Raw genomic sequence first — 16175 nt, 5'->3', positions numbered from 1 at the left:
CTTAAAATGGTGTGTGTGTGTGTGTGTGTGTGTGTGTGTGTACATGTGTGTATTAACCATTCCAACAAAATCTAAAGCCAAAACAGTCCTTATTTCTTTACAGGTCTAATCTGCTAGGTGTCAGTCTGTTTTGTCCTATAAAAATTTCTGTCAATGAATAATTCAGACACAAACTGCATATTGGTAACTATATTTAAAACCAAAAATTCGTCACATAATAAATACATTTTATGCACATGTTAACTTCTAATTTACTTCAGAAAGCTATTTACAATATAAATAATTATAAATGGGAGCATTTTGCAAGATATCATTGACATAGCTAATATTTTCAACTTTACATTCCAAAGTAAAAGTTCAAATTACAGATTTAATACTACGATGTCACTAAAAACTTTACATTGCAAGATGGTATTTGAAATATTGGCAATCAGTATCTTCTTTCACAAATATAATCCTTTTTATAGCATGTCAGTCAAAAAAACAAACACAAAATATTTTCTCTTTTTTGAAGTGCCTACTCATATGTTTCCTTTTTTGAAATATACCCCCTTTGGAAAAAGAAAACGGAAAAAGTTACAGTACTTCTAAAAACTTTTCACGCCATTTCATTTCTTTTGAAATGTAAACACTCCAGGGTTGTTGGGTGTAAATTCAATTGTGATTAAATGTGTTCCAGATCAGCAAATTAGGACAAATTTTCCACTATATAGGTTTATGAAAGCAAAGCCCCATGCAGCAAAATTACAATAATTAAAACTATACATGTTTGGTTTAAAATAATTAATTAGGATTTCTTATGTGAACCATCAGTTTTTAAGGAGCAGAGCAGAATACAATCTTGTTTCTTGCTTTACAATTTCATGTGTGTGCACACATATATGTATATGTAAATGTGCATGTACATAAATATATGAATACACACATACAGCCTTTCTGCATACAATCTTAGAGAAGGAACTCTGAACAAACCCCTATTTGGATATGAGCACGATCTCACTGTTTGAGTTAAGCACTACCCATACAATTCTTTTGCACAAGAAACGAGCACCACACGGAAATTGCCCCCAAGAACATTTTCTATGTAAGATATCCTTTCCATATGTTCATAGCTGTTCTGTCATTCATTTGAAGTTTAGAATGATAATGAATGTTTTATCCACAGTGCATTTCCCAGTAAAAACTAACCAACAGATTTTGCTGTCTTAGAGTCAAATTCCTATTTGAGAAAACTGACATGTACATAAAATTTGAATCACTTAGAGAACAATAGGATTTTCGCTTAGAAAATAGAATGTATGTCTATTTCCTGTGATTTGAGTGAACTGGAGAGTCAGCTCTTGGCATTCAAGCTTTTTAAATTAAAGAGAGCATATTAAAGTGTAAGCTACCCACTGGGCCACGTAAGTGAGCCCCAAATGGCCAAATCCTCAGTTTTCCAAATATCAGCATTCACTCTGTCACTTCCAAATTCTAGCACCAATAGAATTTACTGGACACCTTAGTAATGTCCTGCTCTTGAGAAAGCGAGCTACAAAATATCATCCCTGTATTCAGAATGCCTCTTTAGCTATAGTGTCTTCTATCAGACTTAGTTGGTCTTTTTATTTTAAAATATCTATGCATATTTTCCAAATGATCTTTTAATGGATCAATCTTCATTCCTCATTTAAGAAAAAGAAAATGGAGCATATTATCTTTTTCCAGAAGATCCTATTAAAGCTTATTTTAAATGGATTCTCTGCCCAGAGGCATCATGTGGCAGCAGGGTATAGAGAAAATTAAGAATACTACCCAATGAAAATAGTCGAATCCCATAAAATAACATCAGGAAAGGATGAGTGGATTTACCAAAGGCAAACCATTTATTGCATCCTGTCTCATTTTGAATGTCACATCAGCACTGTGTCAAATTATCCTGTATCAGGCAACTACAGTTTAGAAAAGCTGGTCCATTATATTCAATATAGCATGTCAAAATATGGAGCTGGAGCACACCTACATGACTGTGACAATAATACCATGCACCCAAAAATAATATGTCAAATTTGTATATTCTCAATAATAGTTTTAACAAAATTTTCCAAAGAAAGATGGGGGAAATATTCATTTATTCCTTTGGTCATCCAAATTTATGAATTAGGTAGGGCAGGCAGGTAAAATGGGCAATAAATATATTCTTACTATTACTAGAAAGCACGAGCTTGCTTTGTTTCATCTAATGAATTGCTACATATTGTAAGAGTACTTGGATAGAACACATCTGTATGAATCCCCAAGGTGATATAAAAATCATACTTCTCTGTCTATTTCAGTCAAGTTTCATGATTCTCAGCATTTAACCAAGTTGTAGAAATCAAGGATTAAAACTAAAGCCAATTTAAGTTTAATTTTAACTGATGAAGTTACTGGGAACATACATATTTTACATCTCATATTTTAAAAACACAGATAACATCTTCATTTTGAGGCAATATGTTCCTGCAAAGAACAAAATAATGTAGATTATAAATAGATATTAACATGTCTATGTGTACAATATATTGAAAGGTTGCCTTGCCATAAACTATCTCAACTTATCTTGAGTCTTTCTGCAATAATTGTGCCCCACTGCAAAAAATAGAATACTGTAGGTCTGTGTGGATTTACATGTAATGTAATAAATGTGATACTCTAAAATTTTTGACATATAAAGTAAATAAAAGGTTTATATTTAAAAATGGGTCAATCTAGCAAAAATTTTAATTAAGATATAATTTAGTTAATTCTATCCTCACTTAAAAATATTGGTCATACTATTTTAAAGAGCATTAGTCCTTCTGATTATCCCATTTATAGAACTTATAATTTACTTCTTTCCTCAATTAACTTTCTTCCATATACGTAAATATCCCACTGAAATTTCTCTAGTGACAGTCTTTTCTTTCATATTAGTTCATTTTCCTTGATTCTTAAGATTCTATTTCCTTTACAGCATCTTCCTGTGACCTTTTTAGTAGAATGTATATCCATCAATAAAACCCATCTGTATAGATTCCCTTTCCAAAACACACCATATTCTTCAGATATTTGTCTTTGAACATTTATCCATCTACAGAAGTCTGCAAAACCTTTAGCATTCCTAAAACCTTACTTCATGTTGCAGAATGATCAAAAATTCATCTTAAGTATTCCAGGGGCTTCTTATAAATGTTTTTTTTTCTCCAAAATACTGAATACTTTTGCTTATATAGTTCAAAATGTAGTTTTCATTATTTGAACTTTTTAGAAAGTATATATAACCACTAACTTTCTCACTTACTTGTACTTTTTCCATTTACAGCACAATGTTGTTCCATCCTACCCAAGACATATTTATTTAATTTTATGTAGCCACTTTTCTCATGTACAAACAACCCAGTATTCATTTTCAGATTATCGGCATTCAGATTGTCACCTACCTATGGATTGCCAAATAACTGTGTTATATGAAAATACAGTACTAAATCCCTGAGTGTTCAATGTCATGATGTCTTCAAAATTATAAGTCAATGTCCTCCAGTACATTCCTTCTCAATATGGCAAGAGTTTCAGGCATGGGGCTCCTAGAAAATATTAGCTATGAAACATCTCTAATAACATGTCACTTCACTTTGATTCCTGGAGGATAGTGCATTAAATAAATCTTACTCATTTTTCTTCTCCCTCATCAGTTTTACCATCTATATATTGGCTGAACTAGAAAGTTTTCTGCAACATGCCTAAAAGAGTCCATGCACCTGCTTAAGCCACGAAGCATCTAGACCTTTATATGAGTACAGAAAAGCCAGAATGATCAGTCTTGACAACTCACAGCAGAGAGTTAACTGATTAACAAGTTCAGTTCCGCTGCACCACTGAACCACAGAACCATGGGACATTAGAACTGCCATCAGATGAAGATACTAGGGCCCTGGTGTGGTGAGTGATACATCTATGTCCCCAAAATAAGTTATAGGCATGGTTAGATCCAGAATCCAGAGATCTTGGCATCTTAGTCTGCTAGTCTTTCTACAGTTTTATTTAAGACCAATTTAATTGTTTTTGCTGTTTAAAAACAATAAGGAAAATGAATATTTCACCTGTTGTTCAAAGTGCTACTCTTACCTATTTAATCCCTTGTCTATCAGCCTAAGCTTTTATCTTAGACACTCTCTGGAGGCTTTCCACATGTTGTCACATTTGCACACCTGTACTTTGAAATGTTGTCAAAAACTTAACTGCTATCATGTAGCACTTCACTGTTTTTTCCTTAGTTTTTTGCACATATTAGCCTTTTTTTCTTGGTGAATTAATTTGAATTTGGGGAGGGTTGGTTTTATAAGCCCCAAATATGTTGACTACATATTCTGAACTTTAAATTGTTCGTTTTGCCTCTGGCCTTCCTAGCTTCACTAACTATTTCCAATTGGCACTCCAGGTTTTTGATGTGTGTCCCAATGTCTCAGTACTTTCACTTAGAAAAACCCTCACTGATATGTCAATGTGATCCTGTTCCTTGTCTAACTCAAAAGTAAGGTGAAAATCGCCACTTCCTGATTGCTTATAATGGGTACCAGGTGAAAACTCATTCTTATACCATATCCATAACCATTTCCCTAATTTATACCTGAACCAAATGAGCTGGCTGGTTAGAAACACGAAGAAGAAAACACTTTACAGGATGTATCTCTCTCTTTCTTAGCTTGAGAATAAACATTTCTTTAATAATCTTAATGTTCTAAGGTTAAGGAAAGTTACCCATTTGGGGTGAATTGATGGTACGCAGTCTATATTTCTGCATGTAAGTGTACATTGCAGTTTGTAGATAGCGCTCTGTGTGCACGAGGGTCACTGAATCATCCCAGCATGATGTTGTCATCCATCAGTCCTTGCATGTGGTACACATGCTCACTTAATCTACACAAGTGTTTTTCAATTCAAAGTGTATCTATTCTGTTCCCATATAATAAGAGGGGAAATTTGTGTACTCACTTTAGCTCCATTATCTGTGCTTAACCTTGAATGCTAGTGCTTGTTTTCTTTGATTTCAAAGGAACACATGTCAAACACCCAGTAACTTAAATTATCCTCTCTAATGATGTGTAGCATAGTAAATACTGGTCATGGGGCATTAAACTATAAATATGTTTCAGAGATCCTTAAAGAACAAAATATTTTAGAAAAACATCAGCTTCCATTGGTTATTATAACAGATGTTCCCTTATGTCCTTGCGCTGGGTCTGGCTGCATCCTTAGATGGGAAGTTACATCAAAGTGTGAGCCATTACAGCCCAAGGAATAGTTTCTAATGGTTTCGCTGTCATATAAGTGCTCCAAGGCATATCCAGTTAATGTGTAAGCATGCTTATCAAAATACTGCCGGTGAGAGCCAAAGCAGTTTGGAGAGAGGGCGGGGTGGTCTCCTGCTGTCTGATGAGGAGACATATCCGAGTGGAGATAGTCTTTAGCTAGGATCAAACTGGATTTTGAAATGCGATCTGAATTGGGACTGCTTATCCGAGACAGTGCAGTGGGGCTGTTGTCATAGTCATTTTCGTGGGGGCTCAGCATCTTTCCCTCCCTCTGCTGGATGTGGTCACATGGCGAAGTGTTGGCGAGAGTGGAGCCATGGCAGACTTCGCCTGTCGGTGGGGGCTGTTGGTAGTTTGCAAAACAGAGGGAGTGTTTTTTCCCAGCTCCATTAATGGAAGCCAGTTGGTCTGGGGGGGCTTTCCTTAGCTGCAATCTGTTCTCTTCTTCTTTAATCATTTGCTGGGTAGCTCTTATCAGAGTTTCAATTTTGCTAGGTTCGTGTGGGCTACTTTGATACTGCTCAGTGCGATATCGGTCACCTGATTCGCTGGCAGACCCGGGGTCTGGAGAACTGACCACACTGTCTTCATCCCAATGACCTCGCCCTAGAAATAAGAAAAAGCAAAAGGTAAGTGGTCTCAAAATTCACCCCCCCCCCCCCGAAAAATGTAAGTGTATTCCTTTTTCAAAAAAAAACAAAACCAACCTTATATCTTTCTTTTTTAACATGTGCACCAATATTTGAAACAGACAGGCTCACATGACAGACAGTCTCAACATATTGTACTGGAATTCATAGCTCTGTGGCTTTTAAGTGCAGTATGAAGTTTATAACAAGTATAACAAGTTTTTTAGAATGTAAACCTTGTTTGTAGGTTGTGAATGCCAATTAGCAAGACAGTGAAGCATGTTTCTACTTCATGTATGCACATCATCGGACATGCCCAGCTGTAAATAACAAAAGAAACATGCATAGCATTTGGTTTATGTTATTTTCTAGAAAAATGGCATGTTAAATTGATGCTTAGAAAATGCTTTCAGTTGGATTTGAGGAAGATGCTATAGGCTGGGCTATTTTCTCAATTCCAAATAAATCACTTTAAGTGTCAATATTGCTAAATGTATCTTAAGTAGAGTTACAATAAAGCTCTAATGTACTTTTTAAACTGTTTAAGGGCTAATAACACATATACATTCATATACATGTATATGTGTAGATGTGTGCATGAATATGTATATATCTTGTCTCAATCAAAAATATAAATATTGTCTTCTCAAATGTAGTGGTAAAAATCTCAGTTTTATACATAATCATATTTAATTTCTATCTTAGATTGTTTCTGAAATAAGGTGAAGAATAAATAGAACATTTAAATGTTAATAACTCATCTAAACCAAAGGAAGAGATCTAATATGCAGGAATAGTACATACAAAATATATTCCATGAATTAAGTAATTCTCAAAGCAGTGTGAAGTCAGTATGAAGAGAGAAGAGGGTCAGGAAGGGACACATAAAAGCTGTAAACTGCCTACTGTGGCAGAGAAGCCCTGGATCACACTACCCATTGCTTTCCTTTTCTCTTCTCTTCTTACTTTATTTCTAATATTTTCTTCCAGACAATGTAGGTTAAGCCAGGATTTTCACTTCACCCTATTCTTTAGCAAGCAATTGCCCTTTTCCCTGGGTTTTCATTACCAGTCTCCCAAACTAGAGAAACTCAGAGTAAAAGGAGACAAATAAAAAGCAAAAACAGAAATATTAAAATCATAGAAGGTGCCCAGCCGGCATGGCTCAGTGGTTGAGCGGCAACCTATGAACTAGGATGTCAAGTTTTGATTCCGGGCGGGGCACATGCCCAGGTTACAGGCTCATTCCCCAGTGTGGGGCATACAGGAGGCAGCTGATCAGTGATTCTTTCTCAGCATTGATGTCTCTCTCCCTCTCTCCCTCTCTCCCTCTCTCTTCCTCTCTTAAATCAATAAAAATATATATTTTTTAAAAATCATAGAAGGCAGTCAGCACCTGGGGGTATCTGACAGAAGACTTTATGGTGAGTAAACATTGTCTAGCCCAGCCGTGGGCAAACTACGGCCCGCGGGCCGGATCCAGCCCGTTTGAAATGAATAAAACTAAAAAAAAATAAGACTGTACCCTTTTATGTAATGATGTTTACTTTGAATTTATATTAGTTCACACAAACACTCCATCCATGCTTTTGTTCCGGCCCTCCGGTCCAGTTTAAGAACCCATTGTGGCCCTCGAGTCAAAAAGTTTGCCCCCCCCCCGGTCTAACCCATTTCTCACCCTAAAGACTCAAAAAGAAGGGTCATATCAGGGACATTGGATCAATCTTAATGTCATTGACTTTTAATGAAATAGGGAAGGTTTCAAAGACCTGCCTGGACCCGAGTTTGAAATGGAAAGAATGAGCTCCTTGACCAGTTTACTTTCGAATGAACAAAGAAGAGTATTAGCAGCACTATGGGCTTTCCAGCAGTGCCTATTTCTGTGTGTTTGTAAAGCCATGAAGCAATCTCATGGTGCAAATCTCCTGGGTTCCACATCTCTCTCCAGCCTTTACTCACAGAGGACATTGTGGGTTGTCATATGAGGACAGAAGGTGGCAGTGACTGGCATTCGATGCCAGAGGGCCAGAGAGGTTCAACTTCCTGTGACCTGAGTGATGGGCCATAATACAAAGATTGCCCCCCACCAAAATGCCAACAGTACCCTCAGAGAGAACAGGCAGATGAGCCCCAAACCTCTGATGTCCACATTTGAAGCATGACAATACAGAAGGAAATAATACACAAAAAATGTACAGACATAATACTACAAGTTCAATAGACAATTCACTTTAACTTAACGTCTATGCTTTTTCGATGTTCAAAATGGGAATCATTTTTACTCGCCTGTCCAAATGAATGTATTTGGCAAAACTATTAGCAAAGTCAATACTCTGAAAGGGAGTAGAATTGGTGTTTTCAAGCCCATTGGCGTGAGTTTGAGACAATCACTGGGTCAGTCCCTGCAGTGTCCAGCCTGGAATGTTATACCTGCCCAGGGGCCCCCTGCAGCGGGCTCGGGGTCATTCAGCTGCCCTTACCGTGGATCCTGTGGACTGAAGCGATGTGCGGCATGCTGTTCTCATAGGCTTCTCGGCTTTCTGGGGAGGCCTTGGTCAGGGGCAGGGCTGCGCGGGAGCCCCACCAGGGCTCCCTCCCGGCCTGCGGCGTCCCCAGGAAGTACCTGCCGGCCTCGCAGCGGCCCCCCTCGCACGCCTGGGTGTGGAAGTGCCTCTCCTCCACCATCCTGGAGTGGTCCAGCGCGAAGCCGTAGCAGAGCGCGCTGCGGTCCGAGAACTGCCTGTAGGCGCAGGACGCGTCGTGCTGAGAGCCTGGTCTGTCCGTGGGGTCCAGGAGCTGCGGGGAGGCCGTGTCTGTCAGGGGACTTCCGCCCCACTGGCTGTCGTGGTCAGATTCTGATCTCTCCGTGTGAAATCCCGAATACTGAAACCGAGAGGGTAGAAAACGGACATTTTTAAAAAATAGCCTTTTTACTCTGTAAGCACCAAGCACCCCTAAGGATGTACTGGGCTTAAGGCACCAAATCAAGACTCACTCTAGCACCAGCGGGGCACCCCTGACTTGCAATCAGTAAGCAGTCATGCAAAACAAAATCCTTCTGGCTGCGGAAAGGAGGAGATACAGATAATAATAACCAACCTGGGTGAAACTAATACCAGGCACTCATGAAAGTGCTCGGTGTGAATTACACCCCCTCCCCCCCATGGAGTTCTTACATGAACCCTTTAATGGAAATATTAGTAACCCATTGTATGGACAGGGAAGGGAAGGGAAGGCCCAAAGAGGGAAGAGATTTGCCCAAGGCCATAGGGTTAGCAGGTGGCAGAGCCAAGATTCAAACCCAAATTCTCCATCACTACCTAAATGATATTGCCAAAGGGAATGTCCAAGGAAGCTTCATATTTCATTCTATTTGCTTTTCAAATCTTTTTCTGAATTAAAAAATGCAGACAAAAAAATAAGGATTAAGGAAGGCATCGACGTGCTGCACCCTAGCTCTTTACATGGGACTGTTAACTCTCTGAGGGCTGTGCTGGCTACATGGTAGGAGAGTTCATAAATGCTTACCTAAGTTAATTGCAATATAACTTTTAAAAAGTCTTACAAATCTAAGCTGTCCCTATTCACTGGGTGTGTTTCTTGCTTTCTAAAGTAAACTTCAAATATGTGTAGGATCATCAGGAAAACACAGCTGCAGGCCATGCTGTGCCTTGTTGGAATCACGCTGCTTACTTGTTGCCAGAGTATTCGGTCTGGTGTTGAAAGAAACGTAAAAGGCTCAGCAGACCTCCCTAGGAGATATGCTCAGTTTGAAGGTCCTCAAGAGTCACTAAAATTAGTAATTTAATTTCTATCTATTTTCGGTTCCCTAATGCCAAACAAAAGTCTAGTACTATAATGGAGATTTCCTGCTATGATAGTAATAAATGCCATTTATTGAGAACTTACTATGTGCTGTCAGTGTGCTAATCATTGTATATCCTATCTAATAATAGACAAACATGGTAATTGACTGTACCTTTGCTACGCCTCTCATTGGCTAATCAGCATGATATGCAAATTAACCACCAACAAAGATGGCGGCTAATTGGCATACTGCAGGCAGGGCAGTACAGAGCAGCCACCAGCGTGAGCCACTATCCTGGGCCACAGGCCAGCCCCAGAAGCCCCAGAAGCCGCCCAGAAGCCGGTGATCGGGGGAATATGGGGGTCCCCTGCCCAGGCTTGACACCTCTGGCGGAGGCGTCAGGCCTGGGCAAGGGGCCGATCCTGCGATCGGAGGGTGATGGGGGTCAACGCCTCTGGCCGAGGGGCCAGGCCTGGGCGAGGGTGGAGCCGGTGATCAGGGGGAGATGGAGGTCTTCTGCCCAGGCCTGACACCTCTGGCGGAGGCGTCAGGCCTGGGCAAGGGGCCGATCCTGCGATCGGAGGGTGATTGGGGTCAATGCCTCTGGCCGAGGGGTCAGGCCTGGGCGAGGGCGGAGCTGGTGATTAGGAGGATTTGGGGGTCCCCTGGGCCAGAGGCGTCAGGCCTGGGGCTGGGGGGAGGGGTGGCAAGCCAGTGATTGGTGTGAACTACAGAGGAAACACCTTTTCTGACCGCTCATTGGTTAAGCTCCCTGTATGCCACTGGTAATATTCTTAGTAACTTGGGTAATAAGAATTCAAAAAGGTGATCTAGGGTTTTTCACCACACTCCTGGTGAAAAAAACGAAAGGCTGCTGCTGGAGGGCTAAGAAATGTCATATCCTGCCCTAGCCGGTTTGGCTCAGTGGATAATGCCTTGGCCTGCCAATGGCAGGGTCTGAGTTCAGTTCTGACCAAGGGCATGTACTTAAGTTGCAGGCTCCTCCCTGGCCAGGACCCAGGTCAGGGCTCATGCAGGAGGCAACCAATCAAAGTGTTCCTCTCACTTTGATGTTTCTCTCTGTCTTTCCCTTTCTCTTCCACATTCTCTAAAAATCAATGGAAACATATCCTCAGGTGAGGATAAAAAAAATAATAAAGAAATTATTATTATATAAAAGACACATCTTGAAAATGCCTCAAGAAAGTTGTCATTTTTTCATGGTGAAAGGACTGGAGTCCGTGTTGATGAAAAAACCTTGCTGGCTGCGGTGACTGGCAGTGGCTGCAGCAGCGGGGTGATGGGGCTGGTGCCTTCCCCTGATCAGCCCGGTCACCTCCCACAAAGGGAGGCCAGACTGCAGCTTAGGCCCTATCCCCAAGGGGAGCAGGGAGCAGCCCTAAGCCATCACTAGGTCATCCCCTAAGGGCTCCCAGTATGTGAGAGGGGGCAGGCTGGGCTGAGAGACCCCGCCCCCCAGTGCATGAATTTTGTGCACCAGGCCCCTAGCGTGTGTGTGTGTGTGTGTGTGTGTGTGTGTATGTGTGTATATATATATATTATGTCATTAAATCCTTATCACACCTGTACAGTAATACGTCTCCATTTTACAGATGAGGAACTGCATCACTAAGAGTTTTAATAAGATAGTACAATCATCCTGCAGCCTATCTGGTCTCAAAGCCTGCACTTCAAACCATGATTTTACACTTGAGAGAAAACACTGGGGAGAAAAACAGGATCAAATGTTAGAGAGATTTCCAGAAAAGTAGCAGCAACTGTTTTATACTCTCTGGAACCAAAATATAAGTCCATTTTGCACTTTAATTCTTAGCCCAGAAAAAAAGAGGAGTGGGTGTCTGTGATGGGGGGGGGGGGGGGGGGTTTGGGGGAGGGGGGATAAATTCCTTGGCTCCACTGTTCTTTACCTGTCATGTGCTAGTTGAGCAAACTTTGCCCATGATGTGATCGTCACAGGACAAGGTAAACTCTCCTTCACACTGGCCCACCCTGAGCAGAAGGAAGAATCCTGACTTCCCAACTCAGTGCAAACAGGCAGCTCATCTAGGTGCTCTCAGAGTCAGAGCGATGAGGTACAGAAGCTCCTCTGGGAAAGCCCCAAGTATGCTAATAAATACAGCATGCTTAGGACAGAATTCTGTGAAAGTTCCAGATTCAAAATTTTTCCATTACCATTTCTAATTATTATTTCAACTAGAGGCCCGATGCACAAAATTCGTGCAAGAGCCTTGGCCGTGGCCAGGGGCTTCTGTTGCCTCTGCCTCAGCTCCCCACCCGTTGTGGCTTTGTCCAGAAGGAAAGACGTCTGGAAGGATGTCCAGTCTAATTAGCATATTATGCTTTTATTATTATAGACTAGAGGCCCGGTGCACAAAAATTTGTGCACTGGGCGGGGGGCGGGGGGTCCCCCAGCCCGGCCTGTGCCCTCTCACAGTCTGGGACCCCTCGGGAGATAACGACCTGCTGGCTTAGGCCTGCTCCTGGGTGGCAGAGGGCAGGCCCAATCCCTAAGTACAGCCCCTGGTCGGGCTCAGAGCAGGGCTGATTGTGGAGTTGGGGCGCCGCCCCATCATGCACAGAGCAGGGTGGATTGGGAGGTTGCAATGCCACCCTCAGTCACGCTCAGGGTAGACTGATTGGGGGGTTGGGGCACCGCCCCCTGTTATACTCAAGGCAGGGTCAATGGGGAGGTTGCGGCGCCACCCCCTGTCACGCACAGAGCAGGGCCAATCAGGGGGTTGGGGCGCTGCCCCCTGTCACTCACAGAGCAGAGCCGATCAGGGGGTTGGGGCGCTGCCCCCTGTCACTCACAGAGCAGGGCCGATAGGGGAGCTGGGGCACCGCCCCCTGTCACACACAGAGCAGGGTGGATCAGGGGGTTGGGGCGCTGCACCCTGTCACACTCAGGGTAGAGCCAAAGGGGAGGTTATGGCTCTACCCTGTCACACACAGAGCAAGGCCCGTGGAGGAGGGTTGGGGCGCCACCCTCTATTACCCACAGAGCAGGGCCGATCAGGGGGTTGGGGCACCGCCACTGTCACACTCAGGGCAGGGCTGATGGAGAGGTTATGGTTCTACCCTGTCACACACAGAGCAGGGCCCGTGGGGGCGGGGGGTTGGGGCGCCTCACCCTGTCACACACAGAGCAGGGCCAATCAGGGGGTTGGTGTGCTGCACCCTGTCACACACAGAGCCGCAGGGCAATCAGGGGATTGGGGAGCTCCCCCCTATCAGGCACAGAGCAGGGCTGATCAGGAGGTTTGGGCGCTGCCCCCTGGCACGCTGATCCCAGTGCCGGGAGCCTCGCTGCTCCGCTGATCCTGGTGCTGGGAGGCATATTACCCTTTTACTATATAGGATAGAGGCCTGGTAAACGGGGGGGGGGGGGGGGGGCCGGCTGGTTTGCCCTGAAGGGTGTCCTGGATCAGGGTGGGGGTCCCCACTGGGGTGCCTGGCCAGGCTGGCTGAGGGGCTGAGGGCTGTTTTCCCGCTGGCAGTTGACTAAAAGCTTCCAACCGCTCCTTGTTTTCTTTTTTTTTTTTTTTATTCTGGGCCAGCTTTAGCTCTGAGGCCTCTCTGCTGAAAACATGGATACAATGTTGCAGTCCGGGGCTGACTAAAAGCCTGTTTTGTTTAGCTTCTTATTTGCAACATAGTAATAGTTGCTTAGAGTTGCAGTTGAGAGTCCGGCAAGTGAGGCGGGGAACGTTGGAGTCTGCAGTTCCTGGAGGAAGCAAGCCTCCCTGCTCGCTGCAGTGCATGGCTGCCGGCCGCCATCTTGGCTGACAGTTAATTTGCATAAGGATATGCTGATTAGCCAATGGGAAGGGTAGTGGTCGTACGCCAATTACCATGTTTCTCTTTTATTAGTGTAGATGATTTTTCCAAATGTACATATGGACTATCACCATAGTCCATCAAGAAAAAAAATCATAGTAAATCCAGCTTCTTTCCCTGCAGGACTGCAAGTTGGATCAGGGCATCCTGCACTCCATTTCCCTAATCACACCTCCACATGGCATCGGCCTTTTCTCCCCATGAGCACCAGCCTCTCTTTTCACAGGATGCCACCTTCACTTTCACCAAGCAAGTGTTGGCACCCCATCTCCTTACTGAGTGAGGATCAGAGCACCACGCATTTGCCCTTTGCTAACACCATCCATGTGCTTGCCTAGGAAGAATTCAGATCATCGTGCTATCCCAAGCGAGAAATTCCCAGACTCTGCTTGTTTGGATAAAAGTACAAACCAGGCCTATTTCTGAAGCACTCCAGTCAAGACTGTTGAGCCCTGTTGAGAGGGGCAAACGCTTCCCCTGAGTGTATATGGGAAAGTGCTGTTGGCGCAGCAGAGAACATTCTGTCCTTTGCTCACAAAGAAAATTCAACACAAGGTAACCGTGGCATCCATGAGGTACACATTTCAAGAGCACCCAAAGAAGAATTTGAGGGTGAAGCCTCCCGTCAATAGTCAGGAAACTACAACAGCAAGTACACTGCCCTTCACACAGGCAGAAATTGGGTGACTGCGTTGGACCGAGACCTCACACGGCTTTAGAGGCACAGAGGAAAAGCCTGGCCGTAAACCTTTGTTTTTCAAGCCCAGCAAACGTGCACCTGTGTGCACCTTCAAGACTCAGCCACATCCATCCCCTTTAAAAGGAGCTGCACTAGTAGTGAACTCTGTGAGAACAGTACAACCCCATAATTTGATCTGAACTATTTCAGGTGTCCGTTAAGTATCAGAGGAAAAAGAGAAAGCAGAGAGGGAAGGTGGCAGCCAGCCAAATACACGCATGTGCGGCACAGTGAATGGACACCGCTTACCAAGGCTCCTGCTCTCCCCCACACCTGCTTTTGCTGCTTACTACCTGTGTCATTTGGGGCAAGTGATTTATTTTGTCCCAACAAGAAAAGGGTCATGATGATACTTAACCTACTAAAGGCTGATCCAGAAAAGGGGCCATTCAATGAAAGAGGGAGTAGGAACAGGAAGTCAAGAGAGCTTCGTTCCAGGTCAATCCTTGCTTGTAACTCTCAGGGCAACCTTGGACAATTACTTTCTTTCTTAGCCTCATCTGTAGGATGGCATATTGGTTAGATTAGACTTGCTCTAATTTTTCTTTCAGCTCTAACACCCTCTACGATACCATCAGTATTTTGGTATCCTTTCTAGTGTTAAGACATACGATTCCTATGCCTGTGCCTATATTTCACTAATTTAAAGAAGATAAATTATTTAGAACTGCAATCCATGTCAATAATTCTTATTGTCATGGTTATGAGAAGAAAGTTATGTGCTATAGTTTTACTATAATGTTGATTCCCCCCCCACACACACAAGTATCCCATTATAGCACATGTTTTAGAGGGATTACATGATGCCTTTTAGTCAATAAATTACTACATTCTAGAGGCTTCTGAGTATGAAGAATAATAGCAGCCATTTAAATCTGTTTCTCTCTATACATTCTTCCCCCAGAACCTATACAATCATCGAGAGCACAAATTAAATCACACGTGACCCAGTCTATCAGCATTACTAGGAGGCAGAAAATATGCCAAACTTCAAACTTCAAGTTATTTATAAATTTTTTTAAAATCCAACAGCAGCCCTAGCTAGTTTGGCTCAGTGAATAAAGTGTTGGCCTGCAGACTGAGGGGTCCCAGGTTTGATTCCGGCCAAGGGCACATGCCCAGGATGTGGGCTTGATCCCCAGTAGGGCGTGTGCAGGAGGCAGCTGATCAATGATTCTCTCTCATCATTGATGTTTCTATCTCTCTCTCCCTCTCCCTTCCTCTCTGAAATCAATAAAAATATATATATTTTTTAAGTCCAACAGCAGCTGCTATGAGCCTATGGGTGCAGAGAGAAAGATAAGGGGAGATTTAAGAGAGTCCATGAAAGAAAGGGGGGGTGGCAAGTAAAGAACATTGGCAAAATGGACAAAATTATCATAAGTAAGTGCCAAAATATGAGCACGCAGTGACCCACAGCACTGGCCATAGTGAAAGGGTCCAAAATCAAGCAACATCGAAAGTGGCAACTTCAGACAAGTGTCGTTTCCGTAAGAGAAGAAAGTAAATTGAGAGTGGATCATGTCCCTCACAGACAGCAGTGAAAGGAAAGAAGGAAGAGGGGGATTTAAGGATCCAGCAAACAGGAAAGAAAAAGAAGACAGGCAAATCCTCTTTCCTCCTTCCCCTCTCTACCACCATCATCATCCATTTACAAACTGTATTTCACAAAACTGACAGGAAAGAGTGCTCTTGAAATAGTAAAGCAGCTCATGAAATGCCAAGGAACAGGGGGAAAATTAAACTCCCTATAAAACTCCTGTAGGAAAAAAAAACACATGAAAACGGAAACATAAACATCCCAGCTGCATAAAAATTCTCATCAAGTA

The 16175-nt window shown here is 42.9% G+C and overlaps 1 protein-coding gene across 4 annotated transcripts in view; it reads right to left on the bottom strand.

The window, feature by feature from the left end:
- Positions 1-227: 227 nt before the first annotated feature.
- SIM1 (SIM bHLH transcription factor 1) overlaps positions 228-16175 on the bottom strand; it is a 74208-nt gene continuing 58260 nt past the window's right edge. For all 4 annotated transcript variants that reach the window (XM_070418021.1, XM_070418023.1, XM_070418022.1 and 1 more), the window contains 2 exons: positions 8422-8824; positions 228-5918 (listed from right to left, as the gene is read on the bottom strand). In XM_070418021.1, coding sequence (XP_070274122.1) covers positions 5188-5918; positions 8422-8824 — 1134 coding nt within the window. In that variant the 3' untranslated portion in view covers positions 228-5187. The remainder of the gene's footprint in view (positions 5919-8421; positions 8825-16175) is intronic.

The sequence above is a fragment of the Myotis yumanensis genome, unplaced genomic scaffold (genome assembly GCF_028538775.1).
Source record: "Myotis yumanensis isolate MYYU_CA2020_CCGP unplaced genomic scaffold, mMyoYum1.0.hap1 SCAF_6, whole genome shotgun sequence".
NCBI lineage: Eukaryota > Metazoa > Chordata > Mammalia > Chiroptera > Vespertilionidae > Myotis > Myotis yumanensis.
The sequence above is the reverse complement of the archived record's forward strand: the minus strand, read 5'-3'. Positions and strand labels throughout refer to the sequence as shown.